The 23,863-nt window shown below is 34.8% G+C and overlaps 1 protein-coding gene across 3 annotated transcripts in view; it reads left to right on the top strand.

The window, feature by feature from the left end:
• Window positions 1-23,750, top strand: part of LOC122528729 — a 27,750-nt gene extending 4,000 nt beyond the window's left edge. The window contains exons 1-3 of one of the 3 annotated variants that reach the window (XM_043654155.1): window positions 3,037-3,231; window positions 19,194-19,404; window positions 19,497-23,750. In XM_043654155.1, coding sequence (XP_043510090.1) covers window positions 19,220-19,404; window positions 19,497-21,690 — 2,379 coding nt within the window. In that variant the 5' untranslated portion in view covers window positions 3,037-3,231; window positions 19,194-19,219 and the 3' untranslated portion in view covers window positions 21,691-23,750. Of the gene's footprint in view, window positions 1-3,036; window positions 3,394-19,193; window positions 19,405-19,496 lie in introns of those variants that run through there. The other 2 variants (XM_043654153.1, XM_043654154.1) reach the window with 2 other exon arrangements.
• Window positions 23,751-23,863: the final 113 nt, after the last annotated feature.

Here is a 23,863-nt window from a genome sequence, read left to right as displayed (position 1 = left end):
GAGTGTGTTGGTATGCCTGTGTTTTGCCAATTTTTAAATATAGGGCGGCTGGATAGGATAGGTAGCTTATTTTCTGGTGTGCTTGTATTTATTTAATAAGTAGGTAGGGCCGGGCAGGTTGGCACAGTTTGTGGTCGCGTATCCTTTTCGCGTGTTCAACCTGTTTCTGGAAATCTAATTCGAAAATCGAAGATGCAGCAGGGCACGAGTGAATCATTAATGCCTCGTCTCTAGCTTTATCCAACGATTTTTTGAATTTCGCGGTCGTGGTCGCGAGTAGATCTAGGCGAAACGAACGTTATTGCTCGAGCAGGTCTTTCTATTTTATTGTACTTTTTAAAGTTATGTTTTGTTTTGCGAATCGAAAGACACTCGAGCTTAGGTTTAAGTTTCAGCGGGCATCGCGCCCGAAGAAAGAAGAGGCTAGAAGCCGAAGAGGCCCGGCAAACTGCCACTCAAGAGGGCAACTATTAATGGTTTCCCATTCTCTGGATCGGAAATCCATTCAGAGCATGGGAAGTCATTCTCATTACTACTTTGTCACTATGCTCGTCTTTTTTTTTAGCATCTGTAGTATGTAGTTGTAGTTGGTTTTTTTTTTTGGCTGATATATGTATCAGCTCTTCAAGATATTGGGGATCGTGGCTCTTTCCATTAATATTTCAAGAAATTAAATACAATTTGCATTAGAGTTGCGGTGCAATGATGATCGTGTCTGTTTTAGTGTTTCGAATTGTAAAATATCGCGATTTGCATTCTTCATTATAAATGATATAAAATTTATCATTGGTAAAATCGAATTGGGAGGATATTAATTTTTAACTAATTTTACAATATTGATAATTGAAGTAGTTTTTTTTTTTCTTTCATGACAGACGTAATAGTTTTTATTAAATTTATTTTAAAAGTGTTGCAGTATTTTTGTAGTTGTTTCAATTATTTTGTTCTTTAAAAATTTTTTTACCATTTGTATATTGTGCATAATGATTTGCTAATTTGTATGGAATTAAATAAATTTTTACGTGAAAGGGAATCAGATAAAATCACGAATGGGGGGGGGGGGGTTCATTTGCAGCATATTTGGACAATCGTATTATTATATTTGATATATATAATGATTAATTGCGTCACAGTATGTGATACAATTATTAATTATAGCAAATAATATAAACTATTTGTCCGTAATTACAAGTACAGCTTTATTGATTACGATCAAGTTTTTGTACAGAGGCAAGAGGTTTTGTCGTAGACGAGATATTTCTGGACTCTGTAAATTTATACTAAATTTAAAATTTTCTTTGAAAACCATTCTTACGGTTACAAGATATCTCTGTTGTAAATAAAACTCTGTGTGGGAGTCTACGGGTAAAACACGTGGAAAAGGAAATTCAGAGAAATTGTAGGTATAAGTGGATACACGTGCCTATTCAACTCCTGAAATAAAGTATACATTGTAATACGTTTCCTTTTTCATTGTATTCGATATTATTCATGATTTATTAGTTACTTGATATTATTTTTGATTATACACTACACGGTTATATTATATTTGCAGTCTTCATATCGAACGTTTCTGGCACTGATTGCTAATGCACACAAGTGTCATTCCACGTGATGTTTCTGACTGAGTGAGACAAACAAGACTTGAACGAGATTCTAATTTACACAGTCTGAACCAGTTTCCTCTAATTGATTAACAACTTTTGAATATGTGCAAATAGTGGAAAAAATTATTTGATTTATACGTCATCGTATAATTTGTTTTTATTTTACTATTTATCGTGAACGATGATTGGACGATTTTTACTCCATTTCTATATGTAATCCAGTGAAAGTAATTTACTTTATTTATTTTAATAACTGAACGCTATAAAAGATGATATATGAAGATGTAGAGTAGATGTTTCTTTATTTATTATGATCAAATGATTTCAACTTTCTAAAGGTGAGTGTTGTTCGGTGATTGCCCCAAAATAATCGAGATTTACGTGATTGCAATATAATTAAACGGTGATCAAACTGAATTTGATTTTCACGAAATAATGAATTTGCAATGTTCGCCAGTCGCTAGTTTATAATAAAGCGTTGTTCACACTTTATTGCTAAATGGAAATAATGTATTTTTCATCAAACAAGAGAGGAATGCGTAAACACGCGATTTTAGATTAGATTAGATAGATTTAAAGTACTTTTAATAGGTAAAGATAGGCTATTGGGAAGATGATAGTATCTACTTTAGGAAAGCAAGAATATCAAACAAAAATGAATGTAACGACAACAATTTTACTGCATTTTTGTTGTCTAATTTTAGTCTGATATTTAAAGTTCAGTAAGACAATTCCATCAATTTTTTTCAACAAGATAATTTTCTCGATATACATTCCATTCTTTCCATGAATCTTTCACTTAATAATTTATTAATATTTCATTTTCTATTTATACTCATAGTTAAATGAAAAAAAGAGAAAAGGACAAGATAAGATTGCACAAAGATTTTCTGAGAATGGTTAACAAGAAATTGCCCAAGTTACAAGTCACTCGCGTTTAGTTAATGTAGGGAGTGATATTGTATGGATACCTCTATATAGTCTACAATCTACTCGATATCTCCCGAATATTTGCTTAAAAATATCGATATCTCAAATCTCGGGATTCTTTATATGTTTAAGATGGTTGTTTGCTACTGTTCGCTCTCAGATTGATTTCAAAAACTTGTCTGATGCAATCGTGATAGTCGTCTCTGATTTAAGCAATAGCGAAATATTTTATCTAAATGTTGCGTGCACAGTGTTGGAATAATTTCATGAACTGCAGGTGTCGAATTGTTCGATTGTTATCAATCGTCTATAGTGTTGATCCCATCGCTAGGCACGGAATTACTTGCTCGTTACTTGTTACTTTTGAGTTCTTGTGAGAGAGAAAAAGAGCGGGGATAGAAATACGGGATTTCGTTCAGTGAACTAGGGGGAAAATGGGCCAATCACAGTGGCCGGTGACTCGGGAGAGTTCGGCTGGGACGAGGTAAGCACGATTTGCTTCGTCAATCTTTCGCAATTCGCTTCAGTTCGTCCAGCAGAGAAGCCACGTTCGTTTCGCGATGATTTTCACGCTGCAGTTTATATCGGTCGTATATAGGCAGCTTTAGGCCGGGTTAACGCCGCGGAGTCTCTCAACATTTTCAAAACATAATCTCAGCTACACAGCTCGACACATTTTTCATACAGAAAATATGTAAGTGGTGCGTCAGATTTCCAAAGTTACGAGTGCTTGGCACGGAGTTGTTTGACAGTTTCATGTTCCGAAAGGAATCGCGAAGAAATCCGTAAACTGCATGTCGACGAGAACTCGCTTTGTCCAAATGGATTGATCATCTGATCCAAGATATTTCGTTTGGTAAGCATCCGCTTTTCACTCACAGACTTTTCAGTTATACAGGATGATTCAGTGATTGTGGCACGATCGACAGGGGGAGGGGGGAGGGAGGTAGAAGAATGATTCGAAAAGATTTGACCTGGTACACACATTGTTCGTCTCTTTGTCTCTTTGAGAATGTAGATCTCTTTTTTTATTCTTTTTTTCTTATATTTCGTTTCAATTTAATATGATTGTCACTAAGTACTTGACCGATATTGTATCATTAACTGATGATTTCGTATTTTTGTATAGTAAACATTAATGGACATAACGATAACGGATGAAAATTAAAAAATGCATTTAATCGAATGAGTGGCTGGATACTGATCGAAATAGAAGTTTTGTTTAATGAAAATTTAAAAAATGTTTTAAATCCTAAATAAACGAAACGCACATTAAATGTGTACAGAAATTACATTTATTGAAATACAGCTTAGGAATGCATTTTGTTCAGTGCGTTTGCAATTTGGTTGTTTCTCATCGACGTTAAATGAGTTTCCGGTTCAACATTTTAATACTGGCGAGAATAATTTATATTGTCGTCGATGTCTTTCGTTGCGAACAATGACTTTCATTCTATCGCCACTCGTTCATAGTACAGGTTCGTCAAGACATGTACAGAGTAAAACGTTTTCATGCCCATCCCTGGCAAAAATTGATCAGTCTAGAAATTCTTCTTTCAATCAGTTCTTTACAATTTCACAGTACAAGAGTACAAATCATCACGGTATAAGAGTATCTTATATCATTTTATCGCAACGATATTTGTACAAGAATTTTTACAGAATTTTTCATCGTATTTGTATAAATACTTATCGACAGCTTCTTCGAACAAGCCTTCATTTATCACGTGATATTTTATTTTACATAATAAAAAATTTTTTTTCATAGAATATTACTTTGTTACGTGTTTTTGTGATGACTTGACATTGGTTACTTATATTATAAAGGGAATTAAATTATGGTCATTCTTTACAATTCTACTAGAGATATGCATCGGTACGTACAGTACACGTTTAGAAAGTATAAATTTTTGTTGGGTTGCGTAATTCATTTTCAGGCACATTGATGACCTTTGATTCCTCTCGATAGCTTTCTATGTGTCGTATACATACCATCAAAAAATTTGACGTTGTATTTTTACTGTTCAGTGTCATGAGAAAATGTTTCGCTTGTTATCGATGTTCATTTCTAAAATTTGAGAGCTTTAGTAAAATATCCAATTATCAAAATAGTGTCGTAGTTTAAAAAGAGACTTGTCGAAGTGAAGACTAAAAACTGTAAATCTTTGACGATGCCATACACACATATGTACATATCATAGTAATGACATCAGCAGTTTGAAAAGCCATAGAGGGTCTCTGCTTTTCGACAGTTAAATATTCCTCTAGTAAGTGGGTATAAGTGCCTGATTTGCTGAATCAATTGTTCAAATTGTTCGAAGAAATTCGGCTCGTTTCATAGCTAGGCAACTACATTGCTAATAAGTTCGAAAACATTTTACTCTATACCGTTGCAAAGCATCGAATTTCGTTTAAACTACACTTGTTCATCAAAATCGAAAAATACGAATAATTAGGTTATCATTTAGTTCAGTCAATTTTTTTACCGGCTGTACTCAATAGATGTAAATTTCGATTTGCAGGAGTTGGACTTCTATGAATTTGAGTTGTAGAGACAAACATTTTGTTCGCACATTCTGCGAAGTCACAACGAATGCATCATTTTTAGTCTTATAGAGATCTTCGAATCATAAAAACTAGAGTTTATCGAGTTCTTCGACAATATGGGAAAAACTATAAACTGGGATGGTCCTCTAGAAACGCTTTATGATCACAAGTCTGTTACGTTCTTTTCTTCGTTCGAACCACGTGCTTTCGAAGTGAAGAGAACAATTATCACTCGCGAATCTGTTAAACATACCGAGAAGCGAATAAAATTCACTGATTCAGTTCCTCGTGACCATTATTTACTATGTATATATTTAAAGTGACAGGTTGGTTAAAAATTGATGTTGTGCTTGCTCTTCGCGTATTAAAGGAATAAATACTCGCGAGGGAGTATTTATCTTGGAAATACTTACGGTCTCTCGTTGAAATGTAAGTTTGCATTTGGATCAGATTGAACGATGAAGTTTCTGTGATGTGTACTGCAGAATTATGTACGTGTTAATTGAGTAAAAAAATTTTTACTTCTCTTTCTAATAAAATCCCGATTAAACTCTGCCTCGAATAATCTTCAAATGAAAATTACGAATCGGCGAAATTATTTGAAAATAAGAAGTATCCGAATAAATCTCTAGTATTAACACACATGTATTTTAAAATATGGTATTATGTAGCTGAAATGACGTTAAAATTAATTTACGTGTTTCCGTTGGCCGTATGTCAACTTTACCAAATATTGTGATTTTGTTCATTTTGTGATGCATGTCGGGCGCGATATTTTAAGGCATCAAGCGATGAATGAAATATCACGTATAAGTTAATTTTACGCTACTTAAAATAAATGTTGCGAAAGTAAGTAAGAGGAAAAGTGTAAAAGTTATTAAAGAGAGAGGAAAAATTATTTTGGCAAGATTAATTCCTCACGCGCACGTTTCTCTTCTTCGCTTGACTTGATCCGTAATTTTGATCGAGTTGCCAATGAAGTACTTACAACAATTGATGCGATCTGAAATAATCGATTGAACGGAGGAATCTGGTGAAAGATCCTATAATAAACCTGCTATTGATAAGAAGTGTGATTCGTATGTACGAATAAGTCGATTCGTTGAAATTATGTCAGTGATAATCGGAAGTTATTGAAAGTCGACGGTATATCTAATTAGAGGAATTTTTAGATGGCATTTTTCAGATGGAAATGTTCGTGTGGGTATTTTTACGAATCAATTTTCAGCATCGCTGTTAACCAGTAATAATAAATGATAAATTAGTGTGCATTATGTGCATATCATGCTATGGATTCGATTATGTCATCGGAATTAACATAGGCTGTTGATCGAATGTACTCTTTTTTTTTTTTTTTTTTTTTTTTACGCTAAACGGACATAATGAGATTAAACCTGCGACAATCAGTCTGTTGTTGAAAATAATCGTATTTCTTATTTGTATTATGTCGGATTTCTTGATATTTACCATCAAATATAAGAGGATTCCAATTTTAAAACCTTAGTAGCATCGTTCTTTTCGTTGTGTATGTCTCTGAATTTTTCGAAAAAAAAAAAGAAAAATAATTATGCGAACAACTTTCTCCTGTACTTACACTTCGTTTCCCCATAGAAAAAAAAATCTCTGCAAAGAATTGTATCGTTTCACATTTTTTTCTCTACTCGCAATAGTTCGCGAAATTATGTAATCTCTCATTTTTGTAATAACCTTTATTTTACTAATTTCGGATTTAATTCGATAAATGATTCCGTGGTAAAATACTCGCGTACCTTATAAATTTCGTCGCTATTTGTTTTCCTCATCTCGTATATACCTCGCTGGATAGTAAACCACCGTTTTTTGAGATATGTGTGTAATTGATTTTCTGATAGTTTGCTTTTAGTGTGATTCACTTTGAGATTTCGCAGTATTCTAACAATTGATCAGTGAGAGGAAATTCTACATGAAAAAACACAGAGAAAAATACAGAGTAAATTAATAATTTAATTTAATCAAGTTAATCAAGTGTACTTCGAATAATTTTCGATGTTAGAAGCTAGTTATTTTGGAACAGAATGCACGCAGGATACGCAGGTTCTTTTAAAAAAAACTTTTTAGCTTTACACATTAGCATACGGTGACGCTGTTCAATTTGAAAATTTTGTCCACCGAAGTTTATTTCCGTATTGGAAACACGGATGCCCAGTCAAAGTACAAATTCTTGCTAATATTTGTCTCGAGCTATCGCAACTTTTCATTTGCGTTAGAATTGGTCACCAGGTGCAAAACTCTTGGTTCAACTGGTTTATAAAACGTCAGAGCTTCCTAAACGGAGAAATTTGCATCATTAACCGCGGTATATGAACCAGGAACCCGCATGAAGTGTACATACAAGCATGGTGTACAGTTCGTGGTATTCCTTCTTTTTCTTTTTTTCTTTTTTCGCTCGTTATGTGCATGGATTTACGGTACAGTACACGGTCGAAAGTCGTCGGTATTGTAATTATGTATCTCGTTTCTGCTTGTATAATTTATCGATGTCAGAAACGTACAAAATATCAGAGAACATACGTTGCTTTTTTCTCCTTTTTTTCTAAAAAAAAAAAATTAATCACAATTTAATTTTATTAAACAGCATTATCTTCTTGCCGCGGGGAACGTTTCAGTTTTTTCAATTGAAACGCGGCGGGGATTCTCTTGTGCCGCGCAACGACGTTACTCATCGATCGGTATGCGTTCCAATGTTTCAGTTTATCAAACTAATCGATGCATCGAACCCAACGTTAACGTCTTTTTCTTTGCAATGATTCAAACGCGTCGTTCATAATTTAATCCTCTTCTCAGAACACAGATTGTCTCTTGCGCTTGATTATCTCACGAGCTAGATATGGATGGCGGGAGAGATGATGCGTTGCCAAGATACGCAGTTCCACCGCTGACTGGACATATTTTTCGATAGTCACGTTGATTACATCTGACACACCACGCGAATTTCTCCTGGTCGTGTGAGAAAAAGTACAAAATTGACGTCATCGAGTAAAGTATCGCGTTAACCCAACAAGAAATATGTACGCATGTTCCTTTTTAGCGATGAATATATATCTCAATCATCTACGTCATTTTCATAAAACTTCTTTCAAGTTTTACGAGAAGAAGTCAATTTCCCGCACTTTTCTTTAGAGATAGAGTGCGAATAAATTATCATTGATTTAATTTCTGCGTTACTGTCAATACGTTTCTTATAACAAAACGATCATCTAATCGTTCAGGAAAAATATTCACCTTGCACGCTGAATAATTCTATTACAGAAAGTTTTGAATCTTTCAGAACCGTAGTTAAGCTGTCGCTAAGCCTAAAATATATCTTTCTTTGTTACCAAACTTGTCTGCAACTCAATTGTTCTGCGGCGTTAATTTTCCTCGCCATTATGAATACATAATTTCAATTCTGAATTACGAATGTATAATTATAAATTCTGTCATCGTGTCTATTTCCTCAATAACCAGTGCGATGACGACATATTAAACAGCATTCGCTCATATTTATGTATATATACACGCTACACATCGAAGCCTCTTAATTATACAAAATGAAATTTTCCAATCTAACTGTAGCATTCAAGATACGAGAGGAATATTGATCTTTTGACCATCGAACGAAATTTTCATTGTTTAAAAAATAGCTTGTCGTAGCGTTCCAAGTATAGTAGAGAATCTCCATTATCAAGGTATCGATTAATGGAAAATTCGGGACTGGAAGAAACACTGGGAAACATAAGGATTATATTAAATTTTTATTCTTTGGTTCTTTTAAGTCTTTGGTTCTCGTTTAAATATGATTAGTTCAATTGTTTCAGCTACGACGTTACAAAAACGATGTTCATTAATGCAAATCAACGGAAAAAATATAAATTTCAAATGAAATATTGCGTTAACACAACCTTGATTTGCAATGGATTAATGGCGATGGTATTACGATCCCATGTGAACTATCATACCGTTACTTCCATTCTGTATTATACACACATATATTATTTGCGTTGCTGTACACTGCATGGTATCATACACTTAAGCTTCTTTAATCGTGTCGTATGCGTAGGTTCTATATATAGTTAGCACGTATGTTCATGTTGATGCAATATACGGATCATATCGTTAAATTTACTCGGAATTTTTTTTTTTTTTGTTTGATATTTTACTTCTTTTTCGTTAAAGGAGAACTCATTTTCGCTTTATATAAAAATTGTTGTTTTTCACAGATCGTCGGAATAAGAACAGCGAAGAGAATCTGGGAAACTAAGTGTCCTATTAATTACAGTATTTATCCCTTCACTGAATGGTAATCAGATCCATGTGGAATATTTTCAAAAGAACAAAAGAACGAAATAAAAGAATAGGAGTGATGATAAAATGTTTTAACAACAAAATATTAAAGAGAGATAATGCATCAGACATAGTTGCGTCTGGATGTTATAAATAAATGTTTGCGTAGGTCACTGATGGCTCGAGATAATAATATTAAGAAACATTTTCATTGAGAAGATAAGTGAATTCCTTTGTCATGTACAGGATGTACAACGTGTTCACGCTTTACAATTTTTATTCAAAATTATTCTATAATTCTCCACATACGGTGGTGTTCAAAGTAACTGGCAGTAGCTTTGGCAGTTTTAATCAAATTCTTTGCAACTTTATTATTACAGTAGAAATTAAAAATATATTTTATTTTGTCGATTATACTCGGACTCCTTGTATATCTTCATTTCATATCATACTCTTCTATCTCCCGTTGATAAAGTCCACAACATCGTATCGTATTGTATCGTATCGTATCGATTCTATGTGATATGTACATATATAAGATCGAAAGAGAAAAATTTGGAGAATATAAATTTTCAAGGAAACGATTTCCTCTTTGTTTGTTTTTTTGGTTGCTCAATTGCTTGCCACGAACGTTGCCATTTCCCTTATCTGCTCGATTGTTTTTTCTGTATACGCAACATCCTTGACAATTTTACAAATTTCACTGGATCGACGTCACGAGAAATTCTTTGTATGGTCGTTCTTGAGAGTCGGTACGATGGAATCGTGTTAATTAGAGTCGAAAATATTTACGGCTATTGTCGGATGCAGGGATATGTTTATTGCTATTGTTGCGCACGGTTTTGTTTATCGTTTCTGAATCAATTGGCTTCGCAAAAGACGGAACTACTACTGGGGAATTTATTTCCTTTACGAATTCAAGGAAAATCAGTTGTCTTTCGCAAGGTTGCCTTTTACAACCAACGACATTATTAATTAACTTCAGTACTGATTCAGAAAGAGCATTGGAAAAATTCAGTAATTAATACAAATGCGCTTCTAATTGCTAATGATTCATATCGTTGATAAAAATCGCGAGATCTCTTCTTCTCAATCTTTTGATAATATGAATAACATATACGCAACGTATATTATGAAAATAATTTCATGTAATTTTTGATTTTTCACACGAGTGAAATCTTTCGTTTCCACATGAAAATGGACGAATGCTACATGTCGAATTCGCGTTCCGCAAATATTACTCAATTTCATAACGAAATTTTGCAATTTGTTTTTCGCCAAATGCGAGACGTGCATTGAATATCCTTTTGTTTATGTAGATGTTGACACGGCGATTGATTAAAATTTTGGTTCCGTGCCAGCCAGCGGTATTTAAGCAATACAATGTGCTCTTGTCGTAACGAAAACTTGAACCAGATAAGATTTCGGTATATTCTCTCTTGAGAGGATACGTTGTTCTCGTCAGATATAATAACGCAATATGTATCATTTTGCACTGTTGACTTGCATTTTAACTTACAAATTTTAGGAAAGTTTATATTTAACAACATGTCATTCATTTGATCTATCTATTCCTTTTTACTCCGCTAATTTTCTCCGTAGAATCTGAATATACAGTGCGGCTTTCTTAAATGAAATTCGAATAAATTGTTACAGAAGTAGATGCATAGAAACGAGCCGATTAGTGAATGAGAGACTGTTATATAAACATTAAAGAAAATATGAAAGAGAGAGAGAAAAGAGAAATATTTTCTAACTTATATAATTAATTGCACTGCTACTTTGTCTAGAACACGGCATGATTGACCGTTTGACGTCCTCGGAAAGAAACGGAATAGCGTTTGAGCGAACGTTTTGTTTCCCAGCGAATTTGCTCGGAGCAATACATAATTGTTCAAAAAGAAAAGAAAAAAAAAAGAGAATTCTCTGACGTATCACGTGCTATATGGATGTAACTCTCAGTGATTTTTAAACAGGATAAAAACATATCCGCATTCACAACTTGACGTCGTTCACTATTTTTATATGCGTTTTCACATTTTTTTAATGCTTAAATACATAAAGAGATTTATAAAGATAGTGCTACACACTTCGGAATTTTAGATTATGTCCATTATCAGTTACTTCGAAGTCATGAATGCGGTGAAAGAATCACGTTTCTCTCAGCTGGGACGTGACGTTCATTTCGAAAGGAAAATTACTGTCGTTTATATATATATATATAAAGAAAAAAAAATGAAACGTTGTGGGTAATAATAAGTATAAAAGCAGTGTTACTTAACGAGTCATATATGATACGTTTGTACATTTTAAGACGCTCAAAATATTTTCTCATTGTAGTTTATCGTCTTTTCTTCTTCTAATTTTAACTGTGTATGTTACAAATTTGATAAATCATTTGTTAATTGTCGGTTTTTAAAACAATGAATCGAATTAGATGGTAATGCGTGCTTGTTATGTATGCGTAATGTTGGAATACGAAGATAAAATTATGTACAAAAATTCCATCGTGTGGAATGCGATGCATATGACCTGCAAGTTTCACGACTTATCGTTCGGTGTAATTTTAGCCATAATGATTTGCACATGTTCCATCGGAGTCGATAAAGAGTAACGATCCAGCCAAGATCGAATAGTTCGTATTCTCTGGTGCAAATTACTTCTAAATATAGCTACTTCTGTCTTATTTTATTTTCAAAATGTTGCTCGATAATTGAACCTCTCAGCTTAATCATCTAAGATTACTCAGTGTATTCATTTGAATAATTTTATAGTCCATAAAGCTAGTCTTGCAGCTTTGATGAATCTACCGCATTATGTGAATTTTAAAATGTACAAACAAATGACAAATTAAACGGATTAATTTCAGTTATCTGTCGAGAAGTTTAATGAAACGATATGTTGCAATTAGTTGTATCGGAAATTTGTCGTATGGGAAAACGTATACTATAGATTTTCAGTTTTAACCGTGTGATCTTTTAATTAATGAATTTGGGAATTTTATATCAAACACCATCTTTTAAACGCTATCAAATACTATTAAATCGCAAGAATATAGTATTTCAACTTTTTATATTTTTATATTTTTTATTTTATACTTTTATATTTTTACTATTATATTTTCTTAACATTATTTCATTTCACAGATAAAATTTTTTTCATTGATCAAAGAATTTGCGTGATAGCGTTAAAGAAAACCCGGTCTCTTAAAAAATATATACCGCAATATGTAAGAGATGAAAATAACGTTGTAGAAACTATAAGAGTACACAATACTTTCCACTACTCTTCTATTTATACTCAAAGAAGTACTGTAATCTGTTCCATTTATAAATGCCGGTTGTTGTGCGCGTACGCGTGAACTAGATTTTTACACAAATATTGCTCGAGAGTTCTTGAAGATTCTTCCACTGATTCATTCATCGATTCTATGTTTTCTCAGACTTCAGAGTGAAACGTCCTTTCCTTGAGTAGAATATTGAGTGGAATATTCTTTTTCTCTTCTTTCAATTGTAATAGACGACCGATATTCAAATGACACGCAGAGACTTGGAAAACTGTGATCAGTTGCAGCGTATATAATAATTAGTCGTTCGACTCGAGAAGCAAAAACTCTCTTATAAAAGCGGAAATTGAATTTCTAATTACGCTCGATGTCTCGCGATCTTAAATAAAATTTCTTTCTATTTTTTTTAAAAGGAAGATCGTTTTCAGTAGCTGGTTTTTTTTTTTTTTTTTTTTTTTTTTTTTTTAAACGTTGCCTGCTGAGCTGAGTAATTTATCAAAATTTTGTTGAGCGTCATGTCTGCGTCAATGTTCCGTCCGCATATAAAATAATCTCGGAGAATTTATAGTTGCCTTTGTGGGCGTGTGAAATATGCGAGAGATACATCTTGTAAATTTATTAAGGAGTCGTTTTTCTTATGATTTGTTTTCACAGTTGTAGGAAAATAGAAAATAATTGTCGATAATAGTTAAGTACTGTTTGGAAAAATTATAGGTGCATGTTTCAAATTATCGTCAATCTTCCCGGCAATTTAAAATTTTCGGAGTTAGAGGCTTGAAAGAGTGGCAAAATGTTTTCTCATTGTAGTTTTCAAATGTGACGATTAAATAAATCACTCTGTTCGGAGTTATTTGTTTAGAGAATGGCAATTTATATTCATTATGCATTGATAATTTATGTTCTAACCGAGACAGTGTTTAGACACGTCCGTTAATGATGACATAATGTTGATGTTGTGTAATTTTGATTCTGCACGAGTGAACACATGATAAGAAGGTTGACTCTGACTCAAGATAAGTGAGGTAGAATTTTCTTAAATAAAAATATGTTCAAACATGATTCTTATCATACGTGTTGCAGTATAAAGATAGAAAGCTATATAGGATCAACGATTATCATCGTAAAGTATTCTTCGATAAACCTTCTCTCTCTTAAGTGATTTAAATATTTTGTAGAATTTCAACAACGATTCTCTCGATACGTGCGATAATGTTACGTCGAAAATGGCGTTTGATTTTCGTCTGACTTTGTTTTGTGCGTTACCTCTTCGAACGACGATAAAAATACGTCTGACTTGCTCACTTAACCCAGCTTAACCTCGAAGTACGCTCGAGTTGCGCTGATTTTTAGATATTTCGAACGTGCAAGAGTTTCTAAAACAGCGGGATCCTCGATCTTTTTTTTTTTTTTTTTTCCTATCGCGTTTCGATCCCAAATTCCAAGATTAAGATTTCATTTATCTTTTTCTTGTGCTATTGCGTTAGAAAATCCAAAACTATTGTTGAGATTGATTCTGTGGATTAACGATAGGTAACTATTTTTTTTTTTTTTTTTTTTAATTTCTTAAATTTCTCGCAGTAATTAATAAAAGCAGCGGGAGTAATGTCGTAGCGTTGATATCATTATCTCGAGTGAAATATTATCCTTCCTAGTATTGCAATTGTCGTTGATTCGCATTTAACAAGCCGTACTGTAAGATCACTTCCCGTCGCAAAGATATGAAACAAGATAATCCTCTAATGTTCGTAATGTTCGTTTGTGCATTGGTCATTCGCTAGTTTTTGATATATTTGGTGAAAGACAAAGTCTGCTGCAATGCAACTGAAACTACGGTATTCAGTGAAATGTTCTTTTGAGACTATTAGAGCATAATAAAATTTAATGTTAGAATATCACAGTCGAAGGTCGAAGCCATTGAGGATATTTCGCGGTGAATGTTTAGAAACAGCGCGGTAAGTTTTTCTAACCTCATTTCGATATATGTTACTTTCGCGATCTAGATCAGCTGAAGAAAAGAAAAGGCACAAGGATATATCGCAATGTATCACTTGTTAAAGACACGAATTTTACTTTGACATTTTTTTTTATAATCAATACTAATTGAGTTCAATCCTTGGAAATATTTACGATTTAAGATTTCTTAAATCCTGTTTTGGATGATGTAATATTTTGTCACATGCTCCAATGATTTAAATATAAGCCAGACGAAGGGAAGGCGAGAGCAGAAGATATATTAGAGATAACAATACTTGTTCAATAGTGATATGGACTGCTAAAGAATGATAAAAAAATAAAAAATTAAAAGAAAAAGATACAAAGGCTACAGTATGGAAAAGTTTATGTAGGTCGTAAAAATGTATAAAATGGTTTTGAATATTCATGAAAGCCTTTGTGCAAAAAGGCATATCTTTATTAATGATTCTTTACTGAACATGACAAGAAAATGAAGAATTGGATATTTTACATGTCCAATGGTAACGTTTTATTAAATTTCGCAATAATATTTTCTTGAGAGGAAAGACGGTGAGAAACAAATACAGAAAAATTAATTCGAACGGTTTAAATGTCGAACTATCTTTATTTTTTCTTCTCGCGAGTGAAAAACTGTTTGCTATCGCGCCAGTCGCGTTCGAAGGAACTTTAGAATCCACAAGATAATATTTGACGTTGTTAACAAATACTATTTTAATAGGGAAAGAAAATAATGCTGACTACATGTGTATATAATGCTTTTTCTTCAGCACTCGTTTCAAGTAAGAATTGCACTTGTGCAACTTATCTTCTAAAACTATCAAACTTTTCTGATAGTAGGATGGAAAAAATATTTGAAGCTGTTCCGTGTGTTCTCAGATAATTTCTGAAGAAATTATCTACATAGATAGAGAGAACCATATCTAGCCATATATGTATGTTTCACAGTATAGTATCCATGTCAAGATGACACGTGAAGATGATACTGTGTTCGAACCCAACGAAACGAAGCTCGAGTATTGCATTTGATTCGGATTTGTAATTTTACATTGAACTTGATATCCCGTCGCCGTATGTATAGTGTTGAAAACATTGGCCGGAAGAAATTATTGTCACATCGAACAATGTGACGCCGCACGCGCGATTCACGTGTGGCGTTCTTTCGCTCACGTGAACAGAGAGGAGGCGGCTGCTCGAAAATGAGGCGCCCCGTCAACGGCGTTCAAAACGTTTCGTCTGACACGTTTTGCTATCCGCGTTATTTTATACGTGATGTTTTACCCTGCCTCGGTGATTACTGGCACGCTGCGCGTTTCCATTATTTACGCATAAAATCAGGTTACACGAATTCCAATGGCTTGAATTCAAGTGGCTCGACTAATGTGAACCACCAGCCTCGGCTCGATTCCCTCTGCTTTAGGTTTTCAGCTATATTTAGAGGCAGCAGCGGCAATAAAAGTGATCGTGACCGGTGATTTATCGGTGCTAATCTTACAGCTTATGGCGCGCCACACAGTTCCTGGCGAACAAGTGCCCGCGATTTTATGAAACCGTGGCATAATCTTCTCTTTCGTCGTAAAACAAATTCTATCGGGCGAATTTTACCGAACCCATGTATGCATTTTGTTTCGTACGCGTGCGAACAACGAGTTGCGAAATATTTATAGCCTTCGGATACACACGTATAGTCTGGTTTTATGATACGTAGGATACCAGGTGATCGCACGAGAATAGTTTTTCGAGCTGATAAGGCTAACCATTAGATGCAGGAAATTTTGAAGATGCAACAATAACTCGTAGCAAGTTGTTTCTCGTTTCTTTCATGTTTTATCGTTTGATTTCAGTCCAGGTTCTGAATCAGCTTCTGTTCGTTCGGTTGTAAAACAGATTTACGAATGAAAAAGATTTACTGGCAAACATGATACCACACAAACCAGCAAACATATCTATTTAGAAAATTAGCAAACATATCTATTTAGAAAATTAAATTTCTCTCCGTTGACCCTTTCTTATCTAATTAGAGATATTATACATTTAATGCAAATTTGTTTATCATTTTGTTTGTTAATAGAGCTAATCTTCAATCAAAGGTGTTGAGGTCATCGCTATATTTTTTCTTTTTTAAATCAGTTTTAAATCTAAATTAATATCGATCTAACAAAGTCGTTTATTTTCTATCTGGTTATATGCATAAATCGCAACATGCTTGACACAAAGTGTCCAGGAAAAATGAATAAATGACTGGCAGTTGGCTATAAAGAAAACAAAATATCGCCGGTGAAACCTGTTCATTTCTTGAGATCTTTGCTCTCACGTATCTCAACACATGCAAATAATGAATAAGTTATGGACGATTTTGAAAATCTGCGCCGGAAGCACGTAGGGATAATTTTCCGTTACATCCGTAACCCTATATATTTTTTTCTGAGCTCGACTTGAGCAACTTTTGTTTTTCCCGCTTTTTTTTTTTTTATACATAGCTTAGCTTCTTTTGAAATAATTAAATCAAGTTTTTTAAAGCGTGTTTGGATTGGATGTTGTCTAACGAAGTCAATCGTGTCATGCAAAATCATGCAAAAATATTTACAATGTCGTACAATCATTCTTCTTTGAACAGAAGGAAGGAAGACTTTATTTTTTTTTTTTTTTTTTTTTTTCAGAGAGAATTGTCATAACTTACTATTTTTCTTTAGAAATAATAGTTTCCGTATTGAACCGTAATTAAATCTAATTGCCAGACATTTTTTTGTCTTCAATTGCTATTAAAATCTTATAATCGTAGTTGAAAGTTGATAAATCCCGGAAACACTGTGGTTTCCCAGGAAATAGGCCATTGATACATAGCATTTTTTTTTTTTAATAACGATTTGTAGAGTGTGACGTCGTACGCCACGTATACGTTTCTCTCTTCCTCTTGATAGTCTAGTAATTGTAAAAGCTACATTTTTGGACGCTATAGTACTGCAGAGTACGTAGTTAAATTCACACAAATTGTCGTCTCTGTGTAATCTCGTGGTTAACAAAAGGAAATTGTGCAGTGAACCTAAAATATTGTTCCTGACGTCAAAAAATATTGACGCCGCTCCAACAATGTATATTTATTTTTGCTACCGCGATTTAAGAAACGCTCCAACTTCTCTTTTATTTGTTGCCATTTCGTGCAAGTTGCTCGCTGATATATAAATATATTTCGTCAGGAGACTACTGAAGCCACCTCTGAATCTGCGTCACGAGCAACGATTCACACTCACAATTCACTGTCGATAAACGAACACCTCCGTTTTTTTTTTTTTTTTTTTTTTTTTTTTTTCGAAATAAATAATATAATTTTTACTTTGCTGCCTGGAATCTCGCCTCTGCCCGAACAGCACATATTTATATAATGTTTCTTTTATATAACGACTAGTAGATTATCTAAACATCGACAAACAGATAATGAAAATTCACGCTGTTCAGTCTCGAACAAAGGAATACGCTGCTCACAGAAATTAGGGGGACATTTAAAAATGAATAAGAAATGATGAAAAAAACGAAGGATTTGATTTTCTTTTCGTTGAAACAAGAAAATACTACGTGATGAAAAAAATCAAATGCTTCTATTTTTTTATCGCTTCATATTGATTTTGTGAGTAGTATAAAAAGCGCAGCATTTCCTTGCAATTAACTCTCGCGTAACGAAATATCTGTGAATCATTACGCGTCGAACTTCTGTATATATGTATGTTAGAAATCAAAGGAAACATGTCAGGTCAACATCTGTTGACAAAGACTCGTGCTTACAATGTATTTTATCGCACTGTGAGCAAATGATTGTATTTAATCTAATAAATTGTCCGTGATAGGTGTTTGAATACATTCGTGAATCACTGTAGACATCCAGTATAGTTTACTTAGCACAAACAAAGTTTGCTGCAAAGTAGAAATCAAACTCGAATCGAAACTCGAATTTGTTTCTTTATCAAATCAGTTCCGTTCCATGTACGTAACTGGCTGTTTAACTTCTCTCATAAACCTAAAATTTTCAGGCGATCGAAAATAAACTGCGAGTCTTGACTATTGACAGTCGAACGAGATGAACGAATGGGGAACGAACGGGTGAATGTAAACTGGAATTGGATTGGCGAAATAGGTCAATTTTACTCGAAATTATGGCGCATAATCTCTCTATATATTGCGGCACACTGTTACCATCAGAGTATATTTAGACTTAACGGATTTTCCCGTAAGCACATGCTGTGAAAATATCTGTATAGCGTGCGACGAGTAGACTGCACTTAGTGCTCCGTCATTCCTGCATCTGTACATACAATCAAAAACTCGCCAAATTATTCGAACGCTTGTCACGACAGACTCTCACGTATCGTACGAGAAATGTTTTAATTGACTGTGACAATAATAACATCTTCATTTCAACGTTAATGAAGGTTAATTACTCAGACAGCTCGTAAAGGACAGTTTTGTAAAACGAAAATCAAAGTATCTCTCCAACTATTAAAATTGGAAATTGTACCGACTTTTTTTTAGTAACATAGTTTCTTTTGTCGTCTTAGAATTGTGTCACGTCTATTATACATGAATGGTTGGAGACTCGCCGGCCGTCGTTGGAGAAGGATCGATTTCAGATCTAGGAGATCTAGAAGGATGGTGGGATAATCATGCTATAGTGGCCTGGAGTTTCGTTCTTTTTGGCTGCTTTTTGCTAAATGTCACTCTTCTATTGGCATTCCTCATACGTCCGTCGCTACGGACCATTTCCAACAGGTTACTGTTTATTTTATTATCGCACAACTGTAACAGAATCGTAATGTGTATCGTTTGGTTTAACTAACCTTTATCTTTCCCGTTTTTTCTAGATTTGTCATGAATCTGACCGTGTCAAACTTGTTGGTCTGCGCAATCATGAACCCGCTGCTGATAATGGACGCTGCTTCAACATCTTCCAATTCCTCGATACTCGACTCTGGATCTGTGTTAAACATTTGCTCAATATCGGATGGCGCAATGGCGATAGTAACGACATCCTCGATCTTCTCGGTGCTGTTAATCGCAGTGGATCAATACTTCGCCGTGGTGGATCCTCTGCGCTATCGCGCTCGCGTAGACAAACTGAAATCTGGAATCTTAATCCTCTCCACTTGGATGGTCTCGATAGTTTTCGGTTTCCTTGCCTTCTTCAACCCAAATCCACAAAGCTTCTGGCTCTCCTGCATCCCCAAAGAATGGTCCAACTCCTTAAACCTTCCCGCGGAATCATCTTTCTCAGTGTTGGGAAATGGAACGAACAACAGCGAGCTGAACGTCACGTCGGCAATCCCTGATATAGTAGAAACTGTCAGCCTCAACGACAATATAGATCTCATAGAGAACGCTACTGTGATCTTCGATACGCTTATAGATGATACAATCACTTATGGCTTTATCTACGCCATTATTTATAGTATATTCGCTTATTTTGTCCCGTTCGTTGCCATCTGTTGGATCTACGTCAGAATTTACACAGCGGCGCATAGAAATTCAGAGAGGGCCAGAAGAAGCGGCTCCAGGCCTATATTGTCTTCAGCGAGCCTCACAGAAGAGCAGAATGGTCCCTCGAGGATTCAACGTTTGCAGATAGACGCTGCCGACGACGGTAGAAAATTACCGAAGATATCGAGTTTATCCTCGATCGATGAGACCAGTGAGACTATGCAACCTACTGGTCAATTGTCCAGAAGACGTTCCTTTTCCTCTTCCGTAGATATCGACGCGACGACCTCCTTGCCCGAGGACAAAACGTCTCCCGGAGTTGTCTTTATGGTTGGTTTGCAGAGACTTGAAATCTCCTCCCAGTCTGTAGAAGACGGAGAAGATCGTAACGACAATTTGTTGCACAGTAATTGCAATTCGGTAAATGGAGAGGAGGAAGAGAACAATCGTCAAGATATTCAGAACAAAGAAATGGAACGATCACCTAGAGATTTAGAGGAGCACAAAGACGTGAACAATTGGATCTCGAGGAATTTCATAGACGAGTGCAGCGACGAGTCCAATGAGGAGGTAGTCCGTTTCGATTGTTCCGAGAAAAAGTTCTCACCTCTCTGCAACTATTCTTCGAACGCGTTCCAAGAATCGCTACGAATCCCCCCCGAAACCCTCGGGGAGGAAAATAATGAAACGAAGGGGAACGGAATTAGCGATGATCAAAGAGAGGAGGAGAACTCGGTAGAGGTGGAAGTCGAGTCGAAGAACCATATTTCGAGTCAAGGAGAATTCGAAACGCATCAGGCGAGTTCTTCGGAAGTGAGGCTCAATCGTAGATTGCCATCCTTCTTCAATAAAAGCGTTTCGTCCCAACCGTGTGAAAATAGTAACAAGACTGAAAAGACCAGCGGTGGCGGCGTCTCAGATTCGTCCTCGTCATGTTTGCTGACACCAATAGTGACGATAACACCGGCGCCGAGCAGAAACGACAACCTGCATCGTGTTTCGAGCGTGAGGAGCACCTCGAGCTACATAAACTCACTAAAGGACAGGATAAGCAATGGTTCTATATTTAGGCACCGCGAGGAGGCGAGGGCGGCGCGGATAAGTGCTCTGGTGATCGTGATGGGTCTGATCTGCTGGTCGCCGTACGTAATATTGCTGGTAATGAAGAATCTACCTCGATCCACTGACCAACATCTGCCCCATAAATATGACGTGTTGGCCTCCAGCCTTATGATTCTGGCCGCGTACATCAGCCCGCTGTTGTTCGGTTACAGATCGAAACGAGTGAAACGCGAGCTAAGACGGTTTTTCTGCTTCAGGAGAGAATTATCTTACAAGAACAATAGAAGCCTGATGGCGAAAAAGGTGTTGAAACGAAGGCACAGCAGTAATCTCAGCCACTTCGAGATGGATCACAAGTATAATATATTCAGTTGCGTGTATGGGAAGAGTCGATGGCCCAAGGAGAAGGTTCAATTCGTTCAAGTGCCGGACACTGCGCTGGCCGTGGAAACTTGCAGGAGCAGCTTCTCCAGCGGAGCCAGCACTCAGATCTCCAGCACCTCGACGGAGGAATGTTAAGATATGTCCATGATGTTCCTGACTTTTTAATCTTCATAAGCCTTCTTTTTATATTGGAGATATAAATATTTTTTTGTGGAGTACTTAATGCACGCTCAGACATTTTTGTTGGTTTTAGACGAGATATTTGTCGGTACAAGTGTTGGTTGTATCGAATAATTTGGAAGAATACGGTTTGGGAGCAAATGATATTTTAATCATAATAATGAATTTGAAAATTGATTTTTAACTACAGATATCTTGACGATGTTTTATAATTGTTGACGAATTGTTTTATAATTTACATCTTGGGTTGTTGAACAACACAATAACTGTATTAAATTAATTTTTATTTAGGGATAATTTGAAAGAAGATTGAGATTTATTGCAAGTTAGATTTTTTCCTTGGAACAAACAGGTCATTTTAAAGAAATATTGATTGAATTGATGTAACGTTGGTTTGTTTGCATAAATGAGTACCGTGTGTTATAAATTTACACTGTACATTCAATTTGTACAGCTATGATATACTGCAACAGTGTGGTGCAGACACAACTTCGATATTTTTTTAAATAAGCTATAAACAGCAGTTGTGATAACTGTTTAACACAGAGTTGCAAAAGTATATTTTTCACCAAGTTCAATATCCTTTACAAACGAAGTTTCAGCAAAATAACGTCTGAACTTTATCTCAGAAGAAGAAAGAAAAATTGAATTTACTTGATGAATAACTTGATCTTTCAGAAATTATTTTCCTAAAGAAAAGATTGTTAAGATAAAGTAAATGTTAATTTACCCGTGACAATAGATGTATTTAATTCCTTAAAAAGATTTAAACTAACAAACTAATTTTTGAATGAACTATTTTAAAGTATAAGAAACGAGAGGATAAATTATGATATGTGTACTATAAAACAAGCGTGTTAGTGATTGTAAGTTAATCAATATACACATAATCATACTTGTCAGAGTCGTATTCGATTGCTCTGATAGACGAAAATATGTGTAAGACATAGTTTGTTCCACTAGTTATTCACACTATTTTTTCCGTGAGATATTTATAGTATTATCTACATATACATATATTACGTAATAGTAAATTACGTAAGTTATGGGATTAAATTAAGACTACTGTCAACGAGGCTGTACAGAGAATGTATAGATTCTAATATCTGTTCAAGCAGCGACACTCGCATTTTGCGCCATATCTGTAATACATATTGAATCGTTTCACATTAACAAAACACAGTTGTCAAGTAAAGTTAGACGATGTACAAAACACTTTATACCTCTGCTGTGCATCTAGCAACACTTCATTACGTAAAAGTTTCATTACGGCACATTTTGTTACTGCAAAATTATTCACTACACACGTATTTATTATCGATAGAAATGAAGACCATATAGAGAAATGTGATAAGCTTATGTTTATTGATTTTACAGTTTGGTTACCATCTAGAAAAGCGCTAGGATCACCGAGTTGTGGAAGTTGATTTGTCTGATTAATCTTGTACAAGGATTGATTTTCTTCGACAGTTGTATTAGGTGTGTGAGATGCAGATTGACGTATGGTTTTTTTTATTAAAAGTGGTCTACTCTTGCGGAAGTTCGGCTTTGGTAATTTCGGAAGTTCGGTAATTGGTAATTTTCACAGAATATGCGACTTATTATGTTTTTCTGTCGTGGTCTTTGAAACTTCAAAGAATTTTCACTCGTAACATACCTTCAACATAAGCAACAATAACGTTTCATGACAAGTCTTTTGAACCTTGAAGTAATCAAGGATGGTTTTCCGACTATTTTGTACATTACAAATAAAGGAGTTTTTTATTTATATTAAATAATCTGTACATAGAGAAAATGATTTGATGACGAATCTTGGTATATATGTGTTGTGTGTATATATTTTTGAATCTTGCATATCTGTTGTGTACCGCGTATTATGCAGCTGGTGCGCCGTGTAGTATGTGTTTTCAAACGTGTATTTTTCTATACTGTCGAGACGCATAAACATATGTATAATTCAATATAGGCTGTTTTTAAAATACAATGACAAATAAAAATTCACCTCTGGCTTTATATTTTTATCGTAATTTCGTCTATCGACGAAGGAGAAGACGAGCCCAGCACAAAAAACGAAATGTAACATGAAATTTTAAAATACAAGAATTGCCCTACGGAAAAATTAATAGTC

Source organism: Frieseomelitta varia, unplaced genomic scaffold, assembly GCF_011392965.1.
Source record: "Frieseomelitta varia isolate USP_RPSP 00005682 unplaced genomic scaffold, Fvar_1.2 scaffold_255, whole genome shotgun sequence".
In the NCBI taxonomy this organism is placed as follows: domain Eukaryota; kingdom Metazoa; phylum Arthropoda; class Insecta; order Hymenoptera; family Apidae; genus Frieseomelitta; species Frieseomelitta varia.
The sequence above is the reverse complement of the archived record's forward strand: the minus strand, read 5'-3'. Positions and strand labels throughout refer to the sequence as shown.